The sequence below is a fragment of the Felis catus genome, chromosome E1, assembly GCF_018350175.1.
Source record: "Felis catus isolate Fca126 chromosome E1, F.catus_Fca126_mat1.0, whole genome shotgun sequence".
In the NCBI taxonomy this organism is placed as follows: Eukaryota; Metazoa; Chordata; class Mammalia; order Carnivora; family Felidae; genus Felis; species Felis catus.
Window position 1 is genome coordinate 20,341,683 of NC_058381.1, and position 25,179 is coordinate 20,366,861.

At 47.6% G+C, this 25,179-nt stretch overlaps 2 protein-coding genes across 6 annotated transcripts in view; one reads left to right on the forward strand and one right to left on the reverse strand.

The window, feature by feature from the left end:
- The window catches only part of RHBDL3 (rhomboid like 3), a 49,212-nt gene extending 36,805 nt beyond the window's left edge, over nucleotides 1-12,407 (forward strand). For all 5 annotated transcript variants that reach the window (XM_023243712.2, XM_023243711.2, XM_023243713.2 and 2 more), the window contains 2 exons: nucleotides 4,819-4,879; nucleotides 8,050-12,407. In XM_023243712.2, the coding sequence (XP_023099480.1) occupies nucleotides 4,819-4,879; nucleotides 8,050-8,321 (333 nt within the window). In that variant the 3' untranslated portion in view covers nucleotides 8,322-12,407. The remainder of the gene's footprint in view (nucleotides 1-4,818; nucleotides 4,880-8,049) is intronic.
- Nucleotides 12,408-14,013: 1,606 nt separating this feature from the next.
- On the reverse strand, nucleotides 14,014-24,777 carry CE1H17orf75 (chromosome E1 C17orf75 homolog). The gene is made up of 10 exons (XM_003996534.6): nucleotides 24,524-24,777; nucleotides 23,732-23,812; nucleotides 22,536-22,661; nucleotides 21,499-21,642; nucleotides 21,203-21,260; nucleotides 19,097-19,216; nucleotides 18,310-18,374; nucleotides 18,014-18,150; nucleotides 16,803-16,906; nucleotides 14,014-16,181 (listed from the first exon to the last, which is right to left on the reverse strand). The coding sequence occupies exons 1-10, from the start codon at nucleotides 24,661-24,663 to the stop codon at nucleotides 15,966-15,968; spliced, it is 1,191 nt and encodes a 396-aa protein (XP_003996583.2). The 5' UTR covers nucleotides 24,664-24,777; the 3' UTR covers nucleotides 14,014-15,965.
- Nucleotides 24,778-25,179: the final 402 nt, after the last annotated feature.

A 25,179-nucleotide genomic window follows, 5' to 3' on the forward strand; every position in this document is an offset into this window, starting at 1 on the left:
GCTCAACCGACTGAGCCACCCAGGCGCCCCTATTAAAATTTTTTTTAATATTTATTTATTTTTGAGACAGAGCGTGAGCAAGGGAGGGAGGGCAGAAAGAGGAAGACACGGAATCTAAAGCAAGCTCCAGGCTCTGAGCTGTCAGCACAGAGCCGGACGCAGGCTTTGAACTCGCAAACTGTGAGACCTTAGTTGAAGTGGGACACTTAACTGACTGAGCCACCCAGGCGCCCCAAGCCTTCTTAGTTTAAAGACTAGATGTGTTAAGATACACATAATTGAATAATTTATTAATTGCCTTTTGCTGGGGCCCACAGGCCAGAGTTCCGTGATTCCATGTAGGAGATATTTACTTACACTCTCTTCTATACGATAGCTGCTTCCCTAAAATGTTCGAGATCTCAGTTTTTGCAATGGGACCATCTTGTCAAAGCACAAAGAGAGAGCGTTGTCTAAAAGACACTGGAGATCTCTATGTCGTAAGGTTCATTTCATTACTAAAAATCCTTTCACAGGAAATCAGTCCCCAAGTTGTCTGTCATGCTTTCCCCTTTCCTATGCTGGGTCTTTTTGAGGTCTTTTGACAAGATAGGTGAAACCGTGAAGCTCCCGCCTGGGTTCCAGCCACTGAGCTCTTAACTGGTTGGGTGAACGAGATGCCCAGGGGACTGGTTACCCCCTTGTTTGCTGAGGGTGGGTTCTTTCTCACCCTGCAAGGCTCTGGGAGGGAAAGCAATGAAAAGGGGCTGCAAGAGACTCGTGCCCTGGGGCCGCAGGCATTACCACATTTATAGCCTCAGCAGGGCAGCAGGGCTGCCCTCCGTTGTTTCACTGCAGTTTGGAGGGAATAATGGGACGGGGAAATGAAGCAGCTGGTGGGAAGGGGTGACTGGAGTTTAACCCCTCAGCTGCTGGGAGAGGAGTCATTTCCCCACGTCCACTCAGCTTTGGAGGCAGGTGGACACACAACAGCCAGTGGGGACAGACGGCACAGACAGAACATGACCCTCAGAAGTGTGGGCAGATGGAGTCCTGGACTGAGGGCCCTAGGGACCTCGACATTAACTTACCATGACCTTGAACCAGCCCTCCTCGACTCCCCATTTCTTCTTTGCTAAAGTGCGGGAGATGTGACTGGACCAAGCCGGTCAACTCCAATGCCTTCAGGGCCAGTTAGGGACTGTAAGCGAGGCTGGCCTGGGGAGCGCTGGGGTGAAGCTGGAACTGCCCGGCTAGTCCAAGGCCATTCAGAAGGTTTAAAGGTGCTGTGCAGGGCAAACCCACTGTCTTTGCCTCAGGTCTAGATGATCACGTCAGACACTTACGTGACGCTTACCACACGCCAGGCAGTGTTCTTGGTGTTTTATGCGTATGAATTCATTTTACCTTCGCGACCCGTGAGGTAGGTAATTGAGGTAGGCACTGATGTTGGCCCAGATTTACAAATGAAGACCTTAGCCAGAAAGAAGTTCTGAGCCACCTCACCGCTGGCCTTGCCAGACCAAAAATATGGACGGTGCTTTTGAAGACAGACTCCAGATAGGGCCTGAGGGAGGGAGGTATGGACCTCAGCTGAAGGAGAGAGCGGCCAATATATTCTAGACTGATTTTGCCTGATTTATCACTCAGGACACAGTGAAAGAGACGCTGTCTTAGGTAAGATATTCTTCCTGAGATTTTTTTATTTTTTATTTTAGAGAGAGAGAGAGTGAGTAGGGAAGAAGGGCAGAGGGAGAGAAAGAGGGAATACCAAGCAGACTCCGCACTCAGTGCAGAGCCTGATGTGGGGCTTGATCCCACGACCTTGGGATCATGACCTGAGCTGAAACCAAGAGTTGGACGCTCAACCAACTGAGCTACCCAGGCGCCCCCAGAGGGTTTTTATGAGGAAAAGGAATATTGGGAGTGTTCTGTATCACTTTTTTTTTTTTTTTTTACATTTTTAAAATTTTTATTTTTGAGAGACAGAGCATGAGCAGGGGAGGGTCAGAGAGAGAGGAAGCTCAAACGTGGAGCTCAAATCCACAAGCCATGAAATCATGACCTGAGCCAAAGTCAGACGCTTAACCGACTAAGCCACCCAGGTGCCCCTCACTTTGGTTTTTAATTGTGGTGAAATACAGCATAAAATTTATCATCTTAACTTTTTTTTTAAATGTTTGTTTATTTTTGAGACAGAGAGAGCCAGAGCATGAACGGGGGAGGGTCAGAGAGAGAGGGAGACACAGAATCTGAAGCAGGCTCCAGGCTCTGAGCTGTCAGCACAGAGCCTGACGTGGGGCTCGAACTCAGACCGTGAGATCATGACCTGAGCCGAAGCCAGAAGCTCAACCAACTGAGCCACCCAGGCGCCCCTCATCTTAACCATTTTTAAGTATACAGTTCAGTTGTGTCAAGTACATTCTCACTGTTGGGAAATCATCACCATCCATCTCCAGAACTCTTCATCTTGCAAAACTGAAACGCTGTTACCCATTAAACAACTCCCCGTTCCTCCCGCCCCCAGCCCCTGGCAACCACCTTTTACTTGATGTCTCTCTGAATTGGCCACTCTCTGTGTCTTGTAGGAGTGGACTCATGCAGTATTTGTCCTTCCGTGACTGGCTTATTTCCCTGAGCATAATGTCTTCAAGGTTCGTTCGTTAGAACATGGCAGGATTGCCCTCCTCCTTAAAGTGAATGACATTCCCTTGTATCTCTGTCTATCTAGGGATACTGGTTTGCTTCCACTCTCTTTTGGTTGTTGGGAATCAGACGGCTAGGAACGTGGGTGTCACTGTTAGGGGAGAGTTAGGATCCGTGGGTGGACATGACAGGGAGGCAAAGCCTGGCCGGAAGATAGCAGGAAGAACTTTTCAGTGGTTAGAGCCCCTTCACAGGGCTGCCCCAGGGGTGTCACGGGGCTGGGAGGGCCATTTTGTCAGCGGCTCAGCAGTGTGCCCTCCTTTGGGAGGAGCTGGTCCTTCCGTCAGGGACTCCCCAGGCCCTGCCCATCCTACGGTTGCATCCCGGAGAGGAGCTGAGGGGTCGCCCACCGCCAGCTAACTGCTCTAGGTTAGGTTGGGTTGCCAGATCCAGTGGAGGGCATCGATTCCTGTTGTTCCCTGTCTTCTGGTGGGGCTTCTCTGTGGGCAGTCGCCAGCAGGTGACAACGTCGCCTGCCATCGGCTTGTTAGCATAGAACACGTCAGCAGGCGAAGATGAGACTTCCCCACCTGAAGAGCAGCCATGTGTCGCCACCTTGCCTTACGTGAAGAGGGCTCTCCAGTCAGTGAAGAACAATGGGGAAAAGGGAGGCGATGGGCAGGAAGCCGAACGCCTTCTGCAGGATTTCACCCTCTTTTTGGCAGATGCCCCGCAGCCTGCTTGCTCCACCGAAGGTTCCATAAACGTTATTGTATGTGCCAGTGCTCAGGGCCTTGGTAAAGTTTAACACGTTCCCCCAACGTCAAAGGAGTGCGAGACGTGCCCTCAGCTGGGCCTGGGCCAGGCAGCAAAGGCAGAGCGGGTGGGTGGGAGGGAACAGAAGCCCCTGGCTCTACCCAGTAGCCTCCTTCCCTGTGGCTGGTGTGTTCCAGGGAGATTCCAGACTTGCTTCTGTGCGTGCCTCTATAAATGACACGGTGCTTTGAATGCGCCGCGGGAGAGCCCCTCAAAGGAACCCTGTGGCAAAGTCTTTTGTAAAGTGAAAAATCCTTTTGTAAGATGAATAATTGTACTCTGTCTATCTGCTTTGGAGGTTCAGAGTGTCCTGAGATTCTCAGGGGAAAGAGCGATTTGTTTGAAGGCCATCTGGCTCCCCCTTTTTCCAATGCCTGATCTTGTACAGCATCCCCCTCCAAGTGACGTAAAGCCCCCGTTTGGAGCTCTCAGTGATGGGAAACACACGATCCCCCAGGATGGAGCGTTCCATCTTTGGACGGCTCTTGCTTATTAGAAATGGAAACATCCCGAGCCTAAAAAAATTCTCTGATGTTTTCATCCATTGAATCCTCCACTTACAGATCACACTGAATATGCCCTTTCCTTATGGTGGCTCACTTGATACTTGATAACAGTGAACTTGACCCTGGGTCTTCTCTTCATCTGTTTCTCACATGCAGGATTTTGGTTTCTTTCATCATCCTGATGGTTCTGCTTTGACTTTGCTTGGTTGCCGTCCTGCATCCCTTTGGCAAACGTGAGACCTGACAATTAAGGCAGCTTTCAGGTGTTGTCAGCTCGTGTAGAGGGGGCAGGGACCTTATCTTCCTAGATCTGGATTCTCTCCCTTTTCTTTCTTTCTTTCTTTTTTTTTTTGTTTTTTTAATTTTGAGAGAGAGAGAGAAAGAGGGCGGGGCAGAAAGAGAGGGAGGGAGAGAATCCCAAGCAAGCTCATCATAGAACCTGACGTGGGGCTCGATCTCACGAATTGTGAGAACATGACCTGAGCTGAAACCAAGAGTCCTATCCTTAACTGACTAAGCCACCCAGGCACCCTATGATGTCAGGTTTTCTTTTCTTTTTTTTAAACTTTTTTTTTTAATGTCTTATTTATTTTTTGAGAATGAGAGAGCACGCACACACACGCGTCCGCGGGGGAGGGGCAGAAGAGGGGGAACAGAGAATTGGAAGTGGGCTCTGTACGGACATGCTGACAGCAGCAAGCCCCAGGCGGGGCTCGAACTCACGAACCCTGAGATCACAATCTGAGCCAAAGTCCGACACTCAACCAACGGAGCCACCGAGGAGCCCCGATGTCAGGTTTTCTTAAATAAGATACACCCGCGGAGGCGTGGTCCGATCTGGAACTAATGGAACTTTCTCCTTTTGCTGTAGAACTGGTCGGGCATGAAGTGTCAGTTCAAGCTGCTGCGGATGGCTGTGGCCTTGATCTGTAGTAAGTACTGACGGGGCAGGCTGGGTGGTGTGGAGCCCTGCGCCAGGCCTGGAGGATATAAAGATAGCACAGTCCCCGCCCTCGAGGGGTGTGTGATCAAGGGAAAAAGGGAGACATGTCAATGGTATGTGACAAAGTGGGGCTGTTAGGAGAAGTCTGGCCCACTCTGCTACCACTTAACCTTTCTTAAACTTTTTATGGACTTATCACATGGAACCAGAAAGGTGCGGGATGAGTATCCAGCTCAATGACCAGCACCCAGATCAAGAAAAATAACTTTTTTTTTTTTTTTACATTTATTTATTTTTGAGAGACAGAGTGAGACGAAGTGAGAGTGGGGGAGGGGCAGAGAGAGAGGGAGACACAGGATCGGAAGCAGGCTCCAGTCTCTGAGCTGTCAGCACAGAGCCCGACGCGGGACTCGAACCCGCAGACCGTGAGATCATGACCTGAGCCGAAGTCAGACGCTCAACCGACTGAGCCACCCAGATGCCCCAAGAAAAACAACTTATTAATTATTTTTGGGTCATGGAGTCAGTCCTTTAAGATCTGTTAGAAGCTAGAGACCCTATCCCCAGGATAGTACGTATGTGCGCACATGTGCGTGCACATGTGCACACACACATACTAACTTGCAGTTTAGCAGGTTCACAGGCTGTAACTAATCCTCGAACCCCTGTGTCCAGGGTGTGGTGGGGCTCTCATCGGGAGAAGTCAGTTCTGCCTGCAGAGGTCATTTTGAGTGTCCAGAACAGAGACCGGCTGCAAGAGGACATTTCCGGCAAAGAAAGATACAGTGTATGGAGGGAGGGTCATGGCTGTCAAGTCAGTTGGCGAGACTGACACGTGAGGTTTGGGACTGTGTGTGTTAGTGGTCAGAGATAATAGGAGTCAGGTCATGAGGGCCGTAAATGCAAAGAGAGAGGTTGGAGTTCATCCTGGATGTGCCAGGAGGCCGCTGGAGGGCTTTAAGCAGGGGAGTTACTGGCAGATTCAAGATTCAGGAGACCAGTCAGGCTCAGAGTAGAGAAGGAGTTGGGGGTGGGGAGTGAGACCAGAGGCCTTACAAGAGGCTCATTTGAGGTGATGAGCCTCTTCCAGAAGCGATGGAGGCAGAGAGAAGAGGGGACACACGGTCTGTCATTCAGGCCTCAGAACACGGCCATGAAGAGGGTATTTTTTTTTTTTAATTTTTTTTTCATGTTTATTTATTTTTGAGACAGAGACAGAGAATGAATGGGGGAGAGGCAGAGAGAGAGGGAGACACAGAATCGGAAGCAGGCTCCAGGCTCTGAGCCATCAGCCCAGAGCCCGACGCGGGGCTCAAACTCACGGACCGTGAGATCGTGACCTGAGCTGAAGTCGGACGCTCAACCGACTGAGCCACCCAGGCGCCCCGAAGAGGGTATTTTTTATAAGGCTTGGTTTACAGGTAGACACTGGGGACACACTGCTGGCCCAGGGCCACCCAGCTGGCGGTGATAGAGGCAGAACTCAAAGCCAGCTTGTGCCATTTCTAATGCCCGCTCTGTAGCCAGGCTGGGCAGGAGCACCTGGGCTGTCTGCCTGGGTCCACCTGCTACGTGGGGAAGAGGAGGGTGGGCCAGAACAGCCACGGGCCTGTGTGGACTGCACTTCCATCCACTTGCACATCTCTTGCTCGAAGGCCCACAGATTCTTTGAGCCAGGTCAGTGGGGGACGGCGGGGTGCAGTGGAGTGGGGGCGGGGTGAATGTTGCTTCCCTGTCTGCTCAGACTCTGTTTGTATGCAAGGAAGGGAGGAGAAGCCTGAATCTTGCTGTTTAAAACAGTCTAAGCATCATAAAAACAAAAATGCTGATTTTGGAGGTGGGGACCAGTGTCTTTCAAACCTCCTTTGTGGCACCCAGGGCCTGCTAAGCCAAGGCAGGAAGATACCCCAGGGCCTGGGTTGGGGGGGGTGGTGGTCAGGGAGGACACAGTGTTGGTTCCCGGCTGCTCCTTCTCTGCCATCTATCGGCCATCCTTGGAGTTGCAGGGCCCAGGCCAGAAGATTAGGCAATTCCCAGGGGATGCTCATCCCTGGAGGTGCTGGCACCCCCGGAGTGGTTAAGGCGGAGAAGAGCATAGTGGCTCATTAAATGGCCCCTGAACAAGTGCAAAATTCACCTCAAAGGACTTCCTTGCAATCTGTCAAATTTGCCTTGGTCTCCTCATCTGTGAAATGGGGATGAGAAGGCTTGCCCTGAGTGTTGTTTTGGTGGTGGGCAATGAAGTGGCAGTTTCCCAGCGACTGTCCTTTTCAAGAGAGCACATCCCGTTGGACTGGCTGACTCAAGACGTTCATGCAAGAAGAATGCATTGGAGAATGGCATGGGGGCTTTTTAGACTCTTAAGAGAGAAATTCTAGCACTCTGTTGGCACTGTCTATTCCCAGTCCTTCGTTGCCTTTTTCCCTTCCATCCCGTGTTTCCAGTCACAAAAGCACTGGTTCTGAGGGTTTTCTAAAGGTTTTGAAGCAATACATGAAAACACTTTATAAACTGTAAAGTGCTAGCACATATTGAAGTTGTTATTGATGCTCCAGCAGTGCGGCCTGGTAGTTAGAGGCTGAGACTGTACAGATGGGGAAACTGAGCCTCCAGGACCCATGAATGCAGAGGAGCAAGGGTCTTTGGGTTTTGGCACAAGCTGTCCCCTCTGCCTGGAATGCTCTTTCTTCTTAGGATCTTCTCTTGATATTTTATATCTCTGCTCCAATTTCATGTCTCTAGGGAGATCTTGCCTGATCCCCCAAACCAAAGGATCCCCCTCCTTAGGCCCAGCATTGATTGAAAGTCACCTGTTTTCTCCCCCATAGAATTTTTCTTACTGGAATTATCTTATGTCTGTAATTGACGCTGGTCGATTGCCAGATCTGTAAGCCCTGGGAGAACAGAGGTTGGTCTGTCTTCACTACTGTGTCTCCAGCGCAGAGAACAGACAGTGCTCAGCCTAATGGGTAGTGAATGAATTAATGGGTGGGTGGCTGAGGCAGGGGGTTGGGTGTGTGGATGGATGGATGGATAGATGGATGGATGGATGGATGGATGGATGGATGGATGGAGTGAGCTAGCGAGCGAGTGCAAGGCATCTCTCTCAACCCCTGCCCAGTGGCCCTCCTGTGACTTCTCTGTCCTTCCTCCTTGCAGTGAGCATGGAGTTTGGGCGGGCTGTGTGGCTCCGGTTCCACCCATCAGCCTATCCCCCGTGCCCTCACCCCAGCTTTGTGGCCCACTTGGGCGGCGTGGCCGTGGGCATCACTCTGGGCGTGGTGGTCCTGAGGAACTACGAGCAGAGGCTGCAGGACCAGTCGCTGTGGTGGATTTTTGTGGCCATGTACACAGTCTTCGTGCTGTTTGCTGTCTTCTGGAACATCTTCGCCTACACCCTGCTGGACTTAAAGCTGCCACCGCCTCCTTAGGAGACTGGGGGACCGAGGTCAGGGAGGGGAGGGAGAGGCAGCAGCAGGAAGGAACATGTACATTCTTGTTCTCAGCGCCAGCTCCGCCACGCTGAGGAGGAGAGGACAAGATGCTCGGCCGCTGTGATGTTTGCGTTCAGGTTTGGACAATGGAGCCTCTTTTCTGAAAGGTGCCTGCTGGATGAGTTGGATGTGGTTACCATTGTTTTTCTACACTGTTCTGAGGACATCGGGCCAAGGCGAAGGCCTGGGGTGCCCTTCCCTTGGGCTGAGCCTGTTCCGTGTGTTTAGGGGACCCCTCTCGTCACAGATTGGGCTTTCCTTCTCCCTCGTCCACACACTGAGATGTCAGGAAGGCCCGAGGATAGAGTAGCCAGGCGGACTCTTGTCCAGCCCAGCCCAGAGGTGCAGTCGCAGGCCAGGAAATGTTCCCTCCGCAGCTACTAGGTTTGGAGCTCTGGAGTGGAAGAGGGCCAGGTGGTGGACATGTTAGTTTGAGTCTAGAGGAGCCCAGGGTCCCCGCTGTTGGTGGGCACTGGGACATGGCCTCTAGTGCCTGGGGTAGGCGGAGGAGGGAGATGCTGTAAGTCCAGGCCTCGCTCCTGCCCTGGAGGTGTTCAGTGAGCGAAACCCAAGAGGAGGGAATAAACTTCATCCCAAGCCCCACCCTAGGGAAGGCCCCATACCAACCTTGGCCTTCTCCCTCCCTGTCTTCCAGAATGCTGACATCTCACGTCAGTGCCCCAGCGCCCCGTGGCCTGCCTTGTTTTTAGAGCCTTTTCCTTCCTTTCCTGACCCTACATTGTGCCTCTCCTTTGTTCATGGGGACGTGTGTGAGTGTGTGCGTTGTATGTGTGTGGTGGATGAGGACGCCTGTGTGATGGTAGGAGATGCCACGGAAAAAACGTGAGGGGAGTTGGAGGCTGCGGAGGAAGGCTGTGGGGGGAGTGTGGGTGTGCGGAAGGGTCTGCGTGAAAGGAAAGAAAGCACTGAGAGGTGGGAGGGTGTGACTGCCGAGGATCTTGCTTTCAGCAAAGCTAGCCCCTTCCTTCCCGTTCCTCATCCTTTCCAGGCATCTCCCTGAGCGCCACTGACCAGTGGGAGACTTGTCCACGGCGGAGGGAGCCCTTGGGCCCTCCCAAGGACCCTCAGGACGCCGCGGTTTGCCTTTGCCCAATTCCGTTCTTGTTTTCCTCTGGAATGACCTTCACGTGTAAAAAGGTTCTGTTCTCTTTCCCTTAGGAGGGCAGGAGCTGTGGGGGTGTAAGGCCGGGGCAGGAATGTTGAAGCCATGTGTCCATCTGAGTAGGGGGGACGGGAGGCTGCAGTCAAAGGAATTCCAATTTAGGCAGAAAACTGCTTCTAGAGAATTGTTGGGGATTCGGATGAGGGTCCGAGGTGAGGGCAGCCCACAGACTCAGATACTCAGAGCCTGGAGGGAACTTGGCAGGCTCATCCCTTCCTCTGCCGCACAAGTGGGAAAGCGAGGCTCAGGGAATGACTCCCGGGCAGGAGCGAGTGCAGGCCCTGAGCAGAGGGGAAGGGGAAGAAGGCCTTTGACAAAATCTGTGATTCCCTTTATACTGCTCGCGGAACTCCCAACCACTGACAACCCAGAAGGACGAAGAACTCCCGTCTGGGAAGCAGAGGGACTGGGTCCGCGCAGGGACGAGGGCAGGAGCTTGGTCCAAAGTCAGCTGGGCCAGGCAGTTGGGGATCTTGGGCCACTGTGGCTTCCTGTCCTCCGTGATCACACATGAATGAGCAGGGTCTTCATTCAGCCCCAGGCTATGCCAACCGCTCCCCACCCCGTCTTTGCCCAGTGCTAAATACATCATCCCGGTCCCCACATGTGGCTGCCGAGGTCATGCCGCACGCAGGCTGACACAGTACTGAGGACTGCCCCCCCGAGCTGGCGTGGGCCCAGATCCGTGGCGGAGCTGCATCTCCCTCGGGCGTCTTGTCTGTGTCCTGACAGCCTGTGTCTGCCCTCTAGAGAGAAGGGGTGTAGTCAGCTTCCTAGGAGGAGACCACGTTGGGACTGGGGGCCGAGAGGACTTGAGTGAGGATGGAGAGGGTGGCCCTGGCCATGGGCCACAGCCCCTCAACCGGAGCAGTGCTGTCCCTCACTGGAGGAGCGGGGAGGCAGGGCTTCCCTGCAGGCACCCGGGTGCTCTGGGTTGTGGGTGGAGGGAGCGGTCACCCCTGCCTTCTCCGGGTGTGGCCTGGAGAGGGTCTTCCCCTCTCAGGGGCGAGAAGACGGTGAATAGAAGGCTCTAGCAAGCCCTCAGAGAAGCACCTGGGTCCCTCAGGTCTCCAGATGGGAGCTTGCTCCCGAGAAGGACTGTCTGAGGCGGAAGTCCCATTGGCCATCCTGTCTGAGACACACGAAGGGAGCCTCACCTGACTTTAGGCCGCCAGCCGCAGCTGTTCCCTGTCAGCAGTGTCCAAAAGTGACCCCGAAGCTCGTCAGTCTGCTTAACACTCCCCTCTCCACCCTTGCCCAACCATCAGCTCCAAGCAGGGCCACCCAGTGGTGTCAGCAGTCATTCCACACCACCCAGGTCTCCAAACCAGGGCCAGAGACAATCGTCTGGTAAGAAAGGTTTCCTTTTTGGTGTCTGGCTTTCTCACCCTCCCCTCCCCCCCCCACACCCCCAGGGCCTGGCCAGCAGCACATCCCCATCATCCCTCCTTCCCGGTCCAGCACAGCCCCTGGCCCAGTGTGGAGGGCAGTGTGCTATGGGGCCGGGGAGGGTGGCTGGTCTTGCATCCATAGGATACAGAAATTGAAAGCCGGGGATCCCCCAAACAGCAGCCATAGATTTGCCCGCTCATTAAACAGAAGAGGAATCACAGAAACTAGGGAAGGGAAAACAAATCTTCAAAGGAGAAATTTTGCTTTAATGACACCATTAATCATTCATTTTTTTAATTAGGAAAAGCTCCCTAAAGAGGCATTTTTGCCAGCTAATAGGACTCTCCATTTCCACGAGGACTGTTCCTACCCAGAGGATTAGGAGAGTCATTGCTCACAAACCCAGATCTTCCCCCACAGTGTCCAATTTCGCTTGCAAATAATGCAGATTCCCAGGTGCAGCGGAAGCCATCTCCTGGCTGCCTTCATGTTGCTCCCGGGGCTGGCCGGAAAGCACCGACACTCCTCTGCCTTAAAAACCGTGAATTCCACCCCCAAGGACTTGAGTAAGTGGAAAACAAAAGGAAACACAAGCTGCAATGTTTGTTTCTAAATATTTTTGTATTGTGTACATTCTGTATATTTTTGTCGTAACATATTATTCGAGCACAGATTCCATTAAAGATTTTTTTTTTTTTTAAGCCATCGGTTATTCAGGAAGTGGCATAAAGGGCTGGCGTGGGAGCCCTGTTTCATCTTTGGAGGTGGGAGGTGGGGTGGGGGGACAGCAGCGGTGCTGGGCCTGTGATGTGCACAAGACAGAGCTGGGACTCGGCGCTCGGTGCTGCTGCTGGTGCTTCCAGTCTGGTGGAACCGTTTTTGAATTGCTGAACTCTTTGGAATGGTTGATGAGAGCTAGGTTTTCTCTTGCCCTAACAATGCGCAGGTAGACAGTTTTGTGTACAATGTGGAGGGGGGAGGTGGTCTGCAAATAAGGAAACTCACTCAGCTTCAGGTCAAGAGCTTTTGTGCCAGCTGTGTTCGTGGGGGTCCCGTCTTCCCCTTCTACCCTTACACGGTGGGAGATTAATGTTTTGACTACTGTTATTGTCGTAATCTTTGAAATACCTAGGTACTTCGTTCTTTACCCCGATAGCCTAGTCTGTAGGTCTTTCTAGGGGCAGTCAACATTCTGATCTGGAGGAAGGGATAGGGAACGTTCTCAGGGTGAAAGGACATGGTTCACGTACAGAAGGGGAAAACAAGAAGGGCGTAAACGTGAAGGTCCAGTGCTTGGTAGGTTTAACAACCAAATGGGCTTTGAATGGATGAAATCTGAGGAAGTGAGTTGTTTACTCCAGCTTTTCTAAACCGATGACAGCGTATGTGGTTTTGCAATTCATAACCGTTAAATTTCATTCGGGGATTAAACTACTCTGTTAAAGTCAGCACGGGAGTCGTTTCCCATAATGTTCTTTCACATCAGTTTCCTGTATGTTATTAAAAGAAAAAAAACATTAAAAAAATTTTTTTAATGTTTATTTTATTTTTGAGAGAGAGAGAAAGAGAGAGATGGAGCATGAGTGGGGGAGGGACATAGAGAGAGGGGGACACAGGATCCAAAGCAGGCTCCAGGCTCTGAGCTGTCAGCACAGAGCCTGACGCAGGGCTTGAACTCATGAACCGTGACATCATGACCTGAGCAGAAGTTGGACACTGAACTGACTGAGCCACCTAGGTGCCCCCCCGCCCAAACCACATTTTTAAATGCTGCAAAAGTCATTCTAGAACAACTTGAGTACAGCTCAGGCTGAAGGTCAAAAAACTCATTTCTCTTTCAAGTGTGGATAACTAACTTCCCTAGAGGGAAAATCAGGACCCTGTCTGAGCACCCGTGCACCCCCTGTACCCCATCAGTTCCAGGCTCCAATACCTGAGGCACTGACAGACAAGCTCCCTGAATAGCCAAAAGCTGTTTAGATGGCTTTGCCTTTGGCTCCCTATCACTTCCCCCTTCGCTTTTCTGGTTCCTCCCTTCTACCAGATTCTCATTCTTCCCATAACTTTGTAAGACATTAACCAGTGATAAGGTAATTATGAAGACAATTTACTGGTTACTTAGTATGTGCTGGGCACTGGATGAGGCATTTTCAATGTATTATTTTCATTTAATTGCATAGCTACTTGTGTGAAGTGAGTATAAATACGCCCATATTTACACATGAGGGGAAGGCTTAGAGTTTAGTGACTGGCAGGTGCTTTATGGCATAGATGGCTTCATAGTATGGTTCCAAAGTTCATGCTCTCAACCCTCAGCTGTTCATCGGGTGTTCAAGGACACCGAAGTGTCAGGGAGTTTGTTTAAAGATCCAGTCTCATTGCATTAGTAACAGTAATGAACCTTGGAATGTTTGTTCGGTGTTCACTTAATAGGATCTCTTTATCAGCCCTCCTGGAAGTGGTTTACAAGAAAATCCACAGCTATGAATTCATTACTGCTCCCTAATCACCCCTGACCCCCAGGATCTAGCATCGATGCCAACTCAGAATGATACGAAGTCTCTGACCCATTTGGGAAGGCTAGCAGTTGTAGAACTGGGGCTGCCCTCCTAGACCTCCAAGTAGAGAGACCGTCGATGTCAGGGGTGGGTCTCCACTACTGAGAAGACGCATGGTTAGGAAAACGTGGTCCTAACTGAATCTTAGCTCCCAGATGCCTGCAGGCTTTCCTTGCATCCGGTATACGTGCGCCTCCGGTAAAGGACATGCGTTCTGTCATGTTAGTAATGAGTGAGAGTGAGGGGAAGTGACCTGCATTATTGGGTCCTACAGCTGTATTTCCTTGGACAGTGAGTAAAACACCGCGATGGAGACTGCCCTTACACTGCCTGATGCCTCCTGCGAGGTGCAGAAAGGTGTATGCCGGCAGGTGGTGTGATTTTCTTCAACAGGTTCCTTAGCGTAACAGGTGTAATTTCCCCATAAACTTGTTGCGGATGAATAAAAATGTCAGCGTTGAGAATGGAGATAGTTAAATAAAAATGACTCTGTCGGTGAGAAGCTAAGTCAGTTTATTATTATTATTACAAATCTAATTGTAGGTAAACTGAGGCCATTTTTGATACATGACAAACATACATTTCCTCTGTGTGTCGAGCACACAAGTAATACATAAATGTATTCCGTGCCTGGACAAATCCTGTTTAAAAACTTTAAAAGTTAACTCATTAGCTTATTAAAATTTGAGTACAGTACATGTTTCTGGTCATGAGCTCTCTGAGTTTCTTCTCATGGCCAACCAGCTATCCAGTTCCAGGTCACCATTGTCCTTGCCTACAGTAGTGATAGTTCGTCACAGGCTTTAAAATAAGACTGTATGGTATACAACTGTGTAATGTAGTGAGGCTGCATCACAAAATAAATACATATAAGTACACATAAGGAATGTACAGTTATACCTTGACTATATCCATAAATAGCTTGAAGCAGGTAATACATTTACTTTTAAAGGCCATTTACATCATGGGCTGTTGATATGTGAATTTGAAAATGAAAAATATTTTTTTTTAGACTCCAAATGTTGAGGTCCTAATGTTGTCTATTAAAAAAAATTGATTTCTAAATGAGCAACAGAGTACATTAGAAAAAGTCAGATTCGAGGGTAGTGCCACAGAATTGCCTGTTTCCCATAGTCATTCTGTAAGTAATGCTATAAAAAATGCTATCTGGAATTTTTTTTCCTATACTGCCTACAATCCAAGTTATTAAAGTTTAAAACCATAGGAGAGCCTTTATGAAGATCCTGAATTGTATTTCTCATTAAAGGAAAAGAAATGGCTTGGTGAGTCATGTTCCTCGACTTCTGTAGAAGAGAAAGCAGAAGGCCATCGTCAGTCATTCTCAAAGTTAAAACTCAGCACTTAAGTGAATTTAGATGAGTTTAGGAGAGGATTTTTACGGGCTTGTGTTCCTCTGAGCATCCTCACGGCAGTGAGAATGGGACTTCTGATCTTCTAAACAAAAATCATTATCAAATGGATTTATTAAAGAGCTGCGCAGAACAAACTGCCATCATATGTGTGTAGCTACGGTTGGCTTCCGTGGGAATTATAAATGGCTCCAGATGAGGGAGCCATTATAAATGGCTCCAATTGATTCAGAGTAAAACAACGTGAGGCTTGTAACAAATATACAAAAAACTGAAATCAATGAGTAACTGTGATATGAAGAATCTGTTTGCGTCCTTCATGTTACAGTCTGCTTGTAGAATTTATGTACTGTTTCTGTTTTAACATCTGAAAACTAGCATTTTCATAGAAAAGACAAAGTACAGGCTGTTGGCAAAATACCTGTGAACAAATGAATGATGGGGGCCACTTCCGCAGTAGCTTTCCATCCGAGATAAGGTTTTATCTTGAAGCTAGTGCGTCTATTTTTAAAGCTCATTTAATTTCTTACACACTCATGATTTGTGTATTGACTTAAAAGCTGGTTTTATCATCCATACCATTATCAATCAGACCAAAAAATCTATCCAAGCACCCACAGGATGCACAGATCTATCTTTGAAATGGTGTTGGAGGGCTAATCTTGTCCTAGGACTAGGAGGACATTTTTTTCAAGAAGCTATAATACATTGAAGAAAGAAGTATTACAATTTTTCTGGGAGGAAAAAATGCTAAATACTGCAGCCAACTTCTCAGAGAAGCCACAGAATTACTGTTCAAGATTTTTGAGCATCAACCCCCTGAAGTCTAGAATTTATGGGGCCAGTGGTATACTAAAATTCCACGACTCTAACGCACGTGTGTCTGGGACTCAGTGAAGACGGTCCTCGGATTTTTATGTCTAAGTAAGTTAAGTTTTACAAGTACAAAATGAAAAAAATCTAGAGTGGGTTTCAACTAATCTTAAGTAGCAATCCTATGACAATTATGACAAGTGCAGTTTCAAACACCAAGGCTTCAATGTACGACTTCACAATACAATGATCTCAAAACGTGTGATCACAAACTTTGGGCGAGGGCTTCTTTCATAAATTCCTCGAGGACGGCCACCACGTTCTTGGCCTCGGGCATTTCTTCGTGTTCCACTTTAACAATCTTCAGAAGGATATCTCCACTCCCACAGTTCTTCAGGAACGTGTAGCATTTAAACAAAGCATAATGATTCATTTCTGCCTGTCGGATAAATCTCTTCAAATTATTTGTGTCTTGTATGGCCTAGAAAAAGATTTCCCAGTTAAATATGTGCTTAGTGAGATAATAATGAAGCCTGAAAAATATCTCCTATCCAGCTGAGAACTCAACTTACATTGCTGAGATGTTTTTTATTTTAAATATTTCTATCATTCTTACTGCTAATATGCTTTGCCCATGGGAGAACAAAATTTCTTATGAAATTACTTTATAAAAATACTTTTAAAAATACTTTTAAAATCAACTAAATAAAGTAACAACATTCCTCCCCATCAGAATTCTGAACACTTAGGCACCGAACTGGGGTGTGTGTGCATGGGTGGGTGTGTGTGCACGGGTGTGTGTGTGTGTGTGTGCGCGCGCACGCGTGCACGCACAGTTCCCAACTAAGATACATCACAAATTAGAAGACTGATGTGCCTGAGATGCAAGCAAGCGTTCAACCCAATTAATTGGAAATGCAAGGATATAAATGCAGAAGCTCCTGAAAAATATAAAGTAAATGGCTTCTGGAGATTCTGGTTTTGAGAACGTCCTGTTTAACAGACATCACAGCCGTAAAGCAGATCTGTTACTCTCTCACTGGTACTAATGAAAATTCAGACAAAAATTATAGTGGCATTTGGCACATAGCCAATTAATTACCTTTAGTTTAAAGTTCTCCAGTACTTGTCGAAAAAGAAAAGGGTTACCTCCTTCGGTGCCATTCAAAAAAGCCTGCATCCAATCCTCACAAAACCGGTTGCTTCCTATAAGGTATTTTAGAAAAATTAAACGAATAAAAATGAAATCCTACAAAGCATAAGACATTTGTTCTATTTTATTTATTTATTAACAGGTGTAAATGACATATATTAGTTTCAAGTGTACAACATGATGATTCAATATGTGTGTACGTCGGGATTTTCTTTCTTGATAAAAACACTTATAGTGAATTATTTAAGACTTCTATAACAGTCTAAAAAAATAATTTACTCAACACCTGGCTAAGAAATACCAACTGGCGGGGCGCCTGGGTGGCTCAGTCAGTTAAGCATCCAACTTCAGTGTAGGTCATGATCTCGTCATTCCCAAGTTCAAGCCCCACGTCGGGCTCTGTGCTGACAGCTCAGCGCCTGGAACCTGCTTCAGATTCTGTGTCTGCCTCTCTCTCTGCCCCTCCCCTACTCACACTCTGTCTCTCTAAATATTAAAAAACAAAACAAAAAACAACTGGCTGGAGCCCTGTGTGCCTCTTCCCAATCACACTCCCCTCCTTTCCCATCAGAAAGGATTATTATTCCCACTTATTTATTTTTAAATATTTTTTTTATTTTTGAGAGAGAGCATGAGCATAAGCGGGAAAGGGGCAGAGAACTTTTGCCACATACTTCTTTTTATCTCTAAGCCCTAGATAGTATTACTTTGCATACGTTAAAATGTTATATATTTTTCTTTAATAGCTGATTCACTAAATAGTATGCTTCTGAGCTATACCAAGGCACACGGCTCTAGTTCATGCATTTTTGCTGCTACACAGAACTCCACTGTACAAATGTAAGTTTTTCAATCTTCCTGTTGATAAACATTTGCTTCCAGTCTGCTATTTCAAATGATGCCTTTATGAACATTTTTGTACTTGTTTCCTTATGCACACATATGAGAATTTCTCTATATACACAGGAGGGGAATTGCCTGGCATGGCAGGATTTCCATGGATTCTATTCTAACCAGCAATCCTGGTTCTAGGATTGCTATTGTTTTTGGTGAGTTTGAGATAAACATGTACAACTGCACAAGGCAGGACGGATAAATTTGTATCATGTGTTTTCAGTGCAAAAACAGGCTCCCAAGAGTGCCTCAGAAGTTGCGCTCACCTGCATTGTAGAACTGGGGCTGGGAGCTACTACAATCAATGACCACAGATTTACGCGGCTCCTCTGTCATGGCCATGCACAAAGACGTCATGGTGCCTTCGTGGATGAGGCCTTGAAGACTGGCTACGCTCAGAAACCTGCCGTACACACAAGTTCTTTTCCACACACAGTATTACAGGATAGGAGGGAGAAAGCAAATTCATTCTGGGGTGGGGGTGGGGATGGGGGTGGGGAGTTAAAGATGTATATCAGGCTTGCTGTGGAAAAGTTTCCCTCCTTGCAAAACTGTTCTTTACCTGTTAATGTCTCTCTTTGTTTTTTCATCTGATTCTTTAACTTCAACAGGGGTATAACTGAGAGCCTACAAGAGAAAAATAAAGCCTAATTGATACATGTATCAGTTTTCCTTATTGAGCAGCTACTTGAGACTAAACTTCAGCTTCCCCAATAACCACTGCACTAGCCCAGAACTCTCCAGAGCCTTGTTTAGAGGCGTCAGTGGGCAGTCTAAAATGTGCTTTACCACCCTGGTCTCATGGACCATCCAGTCTCCACTGAATTTACCCACCACATATTTACATAAAAGCCTGGCCATATACTCTAGCCTTCCCCATTGCCTGGATATGTTAATGCATTTTTCATTTTTCATCTGGCATTTTTTTTTTAAGTAAACTCTATCCCCAATGTGGGGCTAGAATTTACATCCCCAAGATTAAGGGTTGTATGCTTTACTGACTGAGCCAGCCAGGCGCCTCTATTTGGACATTTTTATATGGTTAAAATCACTTTGGATTTTTATTTTCCTTTTCAAATTGTTTTGGAAATTATACCTCTCCCAGATCACTTCAAAAAGTATTATTTAAAAATGTTTATCCTATTAGGAAGATTTAGTATTTGTGATTCTACCTTAGGAATAGAACTTTCTAGATCTCAGTAAACAAAGTGGTCTATCCCGATTGCAAGCATAGTTTGAATATTCAGGAGGGAAAAAGTAATGTTCAGAGACAGTGAGTATGTCTTTAAATAATCCAGATTCTGTCAACGTGACTCTCAAAGAAATGCTTTTGTTTGGGCAATACTCACGGCATGCAGCAGAAAGGTAAGCTTCTCCTGAAAGAGAAGAACCACCCTTTGGATTGGGCATACAACATCCTCAAACCAGCTGCTCAAGTAGGATTTTATATGGTTCTCCAGGCCCCTTTCCTAGATTAAGAAAGAATGTTATTTGGTTTAATATAAGCCTTCACTTTAGTGGACTTAACATTTTCTTCATGATATGTAGTTATCTATTTATTTGTTGAGAGAGAGAGAGAGAGGGAGCACACACACAAAGGGAAGAAAGGCAGAGGGGGAAAGAGAGAATCCCCAGCAGGCTCCATGCTCAGCACAGAGCCCATTGCAGGTCTGGATCCCACTACGCTGGGATCATGACCTGAGATGAAATCAGGAGTCAGACCATCAACTGACTAAGCCACCCAGGTGCCCCAATTCATGATACTCTTTACAGTGTAAAGAACTGGGAATAGACACTTCCTTTTTTCAAGCTAACACGACCAACTCAAAAAAAGGAATTGTGATATAATTTTCCTAGGCTTGCTGAGCACAGTGGGGATTAATTCTGTACTGAATTTCTTAAGGAGCTCCTGGCTGGTTCAGTTGGTAGAGCATGGGATGGGACTCTTGATCTCAGGGTTGTGAGTTCAAGCCCCATGTTTGGTGTGAAACCTACTTTAAAAACAAAACCAAACCAAAAAAACACACACACTTAGAAATGCATTACATAAAACAAAGAGACCAAATCAATAGGGTTCCATGCTATGTGGTCACTGGAAAATGTCGAGCACTTACTTGTCCATCTCCCTCCCCCCCCCCGCCCCCCAGTATACTGTGTGCACTCTGGAGATTTTCTTCTTTTAAGATTTTATTTTTCAGTAATCTCTACACCAAAGGAGAGATCGAATTCACAACCCCGAGATAAGAGTCATGCTCTACCAGCTGAGTCAGCCAGGCCCCCCAGGAGATACTCTCTTAATCATTCTTGTCTCTCTAGCACCTGGGAGTGCCTGAAACATCCACGTGTGAGCTTATAAAGCACCTGCTGAAAGGCTGAAGGAATGAGATAGCTCATTCACATGCGAACAGGATCAGAGAAGGACACACAAGTTAGCTCATCAAAGCACTCCAGCTGTCAGACATGCTGCATATCTGGTTTTCTGGGCTGTGCATATCTGGGCTGAGCATATCTGGTTTTCTGGGCTGTGCTGCTCACTGGGGACTAGCAGAAGAGCTCCACTCTGGGAGAGCAGCTTGCCCCGGACTCATTGCTCTGGCTCACTCCTATGCTCTCCTTCCTGCAGGAACTTGTAAGCTCGTGACAAAAGGAATTGTTACCACGTGTAATGGGTAGTAAAGTCGTAATTCTTTTTTTTTTTTTTAATTTTTTTTTTTTCAACGTTTATTTATTTTTGGGACAGAGAGAGACAGAGCATGAACGGGGGAGGGGCAGAGAGAGAGGGAGACACAGAATCAGAAACAGGCTCCAGGCTCTGAGCCATCAGCCCAGAGCCCGACGCGGGGCTCGAACTCACGGACCGCGAGATCGTGACCTGGCTGAAGTCGGACGCTTAACCGACTGCGCCACCCAGGCGCCCCGTAAAGTCGTAATTCTTAACGACTTTAGCAACTGCCACAAGTGGAGTGTGTAGTTTTTTTAAAGGTATGGATAAATTTATCAATACAGATGTGTCTAATTCACAAAAGATCGATTAATGAAAAATGGAATTTTTCAAAAAATCTTTGATGTTGAGTTCAAGGGCAGTTAGACCACTATATAGCATGTCTTTGGTGCCAGAGGCTTCTTCATGGGCATTAGTTCTGACCAGAATATAAATCTTAGGGGCCTAGAAGCCAGGAAAAGAGCATACTCTTCCTTCTTGGCAAGTTAACCATATACACTGAATTTAATAGAGCATATCTTTCATGGATACAAAATATTAGAAGCAGTCTTGTGAAACTTAGAGCACTTACAGGACTAGGTTCCCTGCTTCTCTTAACAAGTACCCTTCTAGCCCATAAAGCAGTACATTTTTAGAATCTGTGTGTCTTTGTATCCACCTGTTTGGTTTCATAAGTACAGCAGTTATAGTATGTTAATCGTCTCAAGCTGAATAGTTAAAACGATCATCTTACCTCACAGTTCATGTTATTTTTCAGGCCTTGAATGTACTTGTCCAATTCAAGCCTGAAAGTACGTTCTTAAGGAAGCAATAAAGGATGGATCAAGACAGTGTTTTTATCTCTCAATGGGAAATATAAAATCTCTCAATGAAAACTGTAAATTCAAAGACAAAGTGGTCGTATGAAGGTATGAAATGAAGCAAACACTTAAGGGGTAGAAAAGCTCTTTAAGGGTTGGTAGTAATACTCCTCCACCTGGCTTCCCATGTTTTTCTTCCTGATACCATCAAAGACAAAAGAAAGGATATAGCTCAAGTCCTTTTTCAGACCCTCCTAAAAAACAGACCACATACTCTGAAGCGTTACGTTCAGAGTCCACTGTTGCTGTTTCAGGAAGCAGTTTTTCTTGCTGGAAAAGACAGTAATAACAACCGACCCGGTAATCTGGAATCCTGGAAAAGAAAAACCAGTAAAATGTAGTATTTTGCTAACTCATGCACGTAGTTTTATGGACTGCTCTGAACCCTGATCATCTGGATCTGGCAATACTGTTAGATTGCAAACGGGGTCGGAACTTCCTAGACTTTTCCTTGGTTTACTTGTAATAGCAGAAGAAAATTAACATGCACCATCATGGGCTTTAGCGAAAGCAGCACCTAACAGAATTCCTTTGAATTCTCCTCTCTTACGTGAAAAACACATACAAATTCTCTTGTCATTCTTGGTATATCCACATTTACATAAATATAACCATGTTCTCTCTCTCCCCTAAACCCTGACGCTCCAGGCAGATACAACATGTTTATCCTGTGGCTTTATCTTTGGCCTGTGGCTGTCCTCTGAGGGGACTTGATGCTAAAATCATATTCTGAAGTGAACTATAGTCAAGGGATGTAATGGAAAGATGGCTGGAATTCAACGGAGGACACCTGTGTTTACACCTGAACTCCATCAACATGACCAGCCTTGTGATCTTAGTGTCTTTGACTATATTTGCTTCTCTGCTCTTTGACCCCTTTGTAGAGAGAATGGCATCAAAGTTTGTGAAAGCACTTTACAGACTGTCAAGTGTACAATTTTCGTTTTGGTAATTAACTCTCTTCTTCCAAGTGCAAGACTAAATAAGTGCACTTGGGAGGCAGAGTCTGCCATTCAAGTAATTCCATTCCACAAATGTGTGTGTGTGTGTGTGTGTGTGTGAGAGAGAGAGGCCCAGTGCTCAGGCCGCCAGGGAACAAAGATGCACTTTGCAAGTCTAGTAAGAGCTGATCGTTTGGAATTTCTCATCACTTCTCATATTTAGCCCAGAAAGAAAAATTCAGGACACAGCACATTTTACACTTACCTCAGCTCCACAGATGCAACATTACCCAGCCCTTCAAACACTGCTCCCTTAGAAAGACGCTTAGCAATGAAACTGCGCAGGTCTGGCTCCGCTTCAGATGGCAGATTAGTGTCCACCAAGGAGAGGCTTGACAAATAAATAAAAGACACACATCCCTTACCAGTGGACTAATGCACGCACACCCCGTAAGGCAGAATATTACCAAAAGCCCCAATCTCTTTAAGGACTTGAAAAAGCTTATGTTTCCTGTTGGCGAGCCTTCTAGGAGTGTGTGTCGCCAAGTAGGATCGACATCATCAAACACTTAAAATAATCCTACCTTTCCAGCTCATTCTCTCTAGTATTAGGACTCCACTGGAATCCCCTCCACTCACCTTACCTACTTTTCACAACACAATACTATTGCAACACCTGAAAAATTCCTTAAACCATCCATCATCCAGTCAGTGAACATATTTTTGTAGTATACCCTACTTTGCATCAAGTGTTAAGGTTCATTAATTCGTCCATTCATTTATTAAATAGGTATTAAATGTCTACCCTAAGGGTTCCTGGGAGGCTTAGTCGGTTGAGTGTCTGACTCTTGGTTTGGGCCCAGGTCATGACCTCATGGTTCGTGGGATTGAGCCCTGCGTCAGGCTCTGTGCTGACAGTGTGGAGCCTGCTTGGGGCTCTCTTTCTCTTTCTGTCTGTCTCTCTCTCTGCCCCTCCCCCGCTCACACTTTCTCTTGTCTCTCTCAGAATAAATAAACCTAAAAACCAAACGTCTACCCTAGTACCTACCTAGGTGCCAGGTAGGGAGATACCAGTGAACCAGAGAGACAACAATCTCCTGGAGTTTATATTCTAGGGCATAGCAGAGAAGCTCTGAAAAGGTATTGAAAGGAGGGGGGGAAGGGAGGATTTTAAATCTCTTTATACCCATATGATATTGAATCTCTACTGCAGTTTCCAATCAAGAACTAAGATTCATTGCCTCTGGCTAATCAGCAGGGGCACCACCAGTATTTCGATCTGCCCAGCCTTGAATGAATGAACTAATGAGGAAATCCAGATGAGGTTCCTAGGGGATTGGTGGGCTTGATGGTTTGACTTGGGGAAAGCCGAATGGAAATAGGGTACCCACTGATATCTAGAGGACAGAGAGATGCACAGAAGATAACCACACGCACGGGTTATGGCCAAGATGTTTTTACCTGAAATCATCACCAGAGGGAGTTCCTGCATTTGTGCCACTTGGGCTTCCATCGTCACTGTCCCCTCGCTGCTGTGCCAACCTGCACATGGTAAAAGCAATACAGCTATTAATTATGGGCTATAACTCAAGCGGAGTATGGCCCCTACCCCTGCAAGCAGGGTGGGGGTGAACAGTCAACTAAAATGCTGCAAGGTGGAAGTGCATGGATCCTCCGTTGCCTATCCTCATGGCAGGGAAAACCCATGAAACAGTGCTGACAAGAGCCCCTTCTCTCTCCAGGCCGTTAAGGGCTGGAGGAAAGGTTAAATTAGATATCCACAAAAGTCAAAGAAATTTCTTCTAAAAAACAGACTTTACAGGGCCCAGAGAGCCCCAGGGATGTCTGCCCCAACAGAGGAAATAGAGGCAGCGAGGGCAGAGGATAATCAGAGGGGGGCGGGGGGGAGGGGGAATGTGTGGGGTTAATGGAAGAAAACAGGTGATAGTAACAGGAAGGACAGGGGTAGAAATTGACGTTATAGACCGTGCGAAGCACTGCGCCAAAGGGCAGGGGCGACAGGAAAGGGCTGAGAAGACGACAGGGACAGTTGGGGAGCAGAGGCTTAGGAGGGGCACGACAGTCCAGGACGGTGGCCAGGAAGAACGGCGTGAAGCGAGCTTAGGGCCAGACACTCTAGCTAGCCGAGGGGAAGAAGGCTTTTCGAGCCGCCAGGGACGGGATGCGGGGTCGAGATGCGGGGTCGAGATGCGGGGCCGGGGCGGGGCCATAGAGACGACCCGGGCGCTGCACCTGCTTCCGCGGTAGCTGTAGAGGCAGTAGTGGCTGCTGGGCGGTGGCTCGGGTCTTCGCTCCTCGGCGGGGCCTCCCTCCTCGCTGCTCTCTAGCTCCTTTTCATCCCCATCCAGAGACTCTTGCAAGGAGGGGAGCATCGCGGCGGCGGCAGCGGCCTCCGAGCGGCCCTGTGTTCCCGCCAAACCACTCCCCCGCTGCCGTACAGTCCTGCGAGGCCGGGCTCGTGCGGCTCCCAGCCCTCGCACACCTGCGTTCCGCCGGTTTCCCGCGTCGCAGGTCAGGAAGCCGGCTGGCCTAGGAGCGCTTTTCTCCCCAAAGGGGCTCGCGGGTGCGCCGAGTCACGCAGAATCTTTTACCATTCCTCTTTTGGCTCCTTTTCTCCTCTGGCTAGCGTTCAAGACGTCTAGGAGACTTAGCTAATACATATGGTGCAGCTAGCTAGCCACGTGGAAAAGGTTGAATCTGCCCTCCTACCACCTTTCAGGGGGGCGTGGACATGCATTCACATTCACCAGTTTGATAAAAGATTTAAAAGAATTTTAAAATGCTCCTCCCAGGTGAAAATACGGGAGAATTTTAAAGATTCTTGAAGAAGGCCTTTCTAAATGTTTGAAACACTTAGAAGCCACATGGGGAAAGATTAATAAATCTGA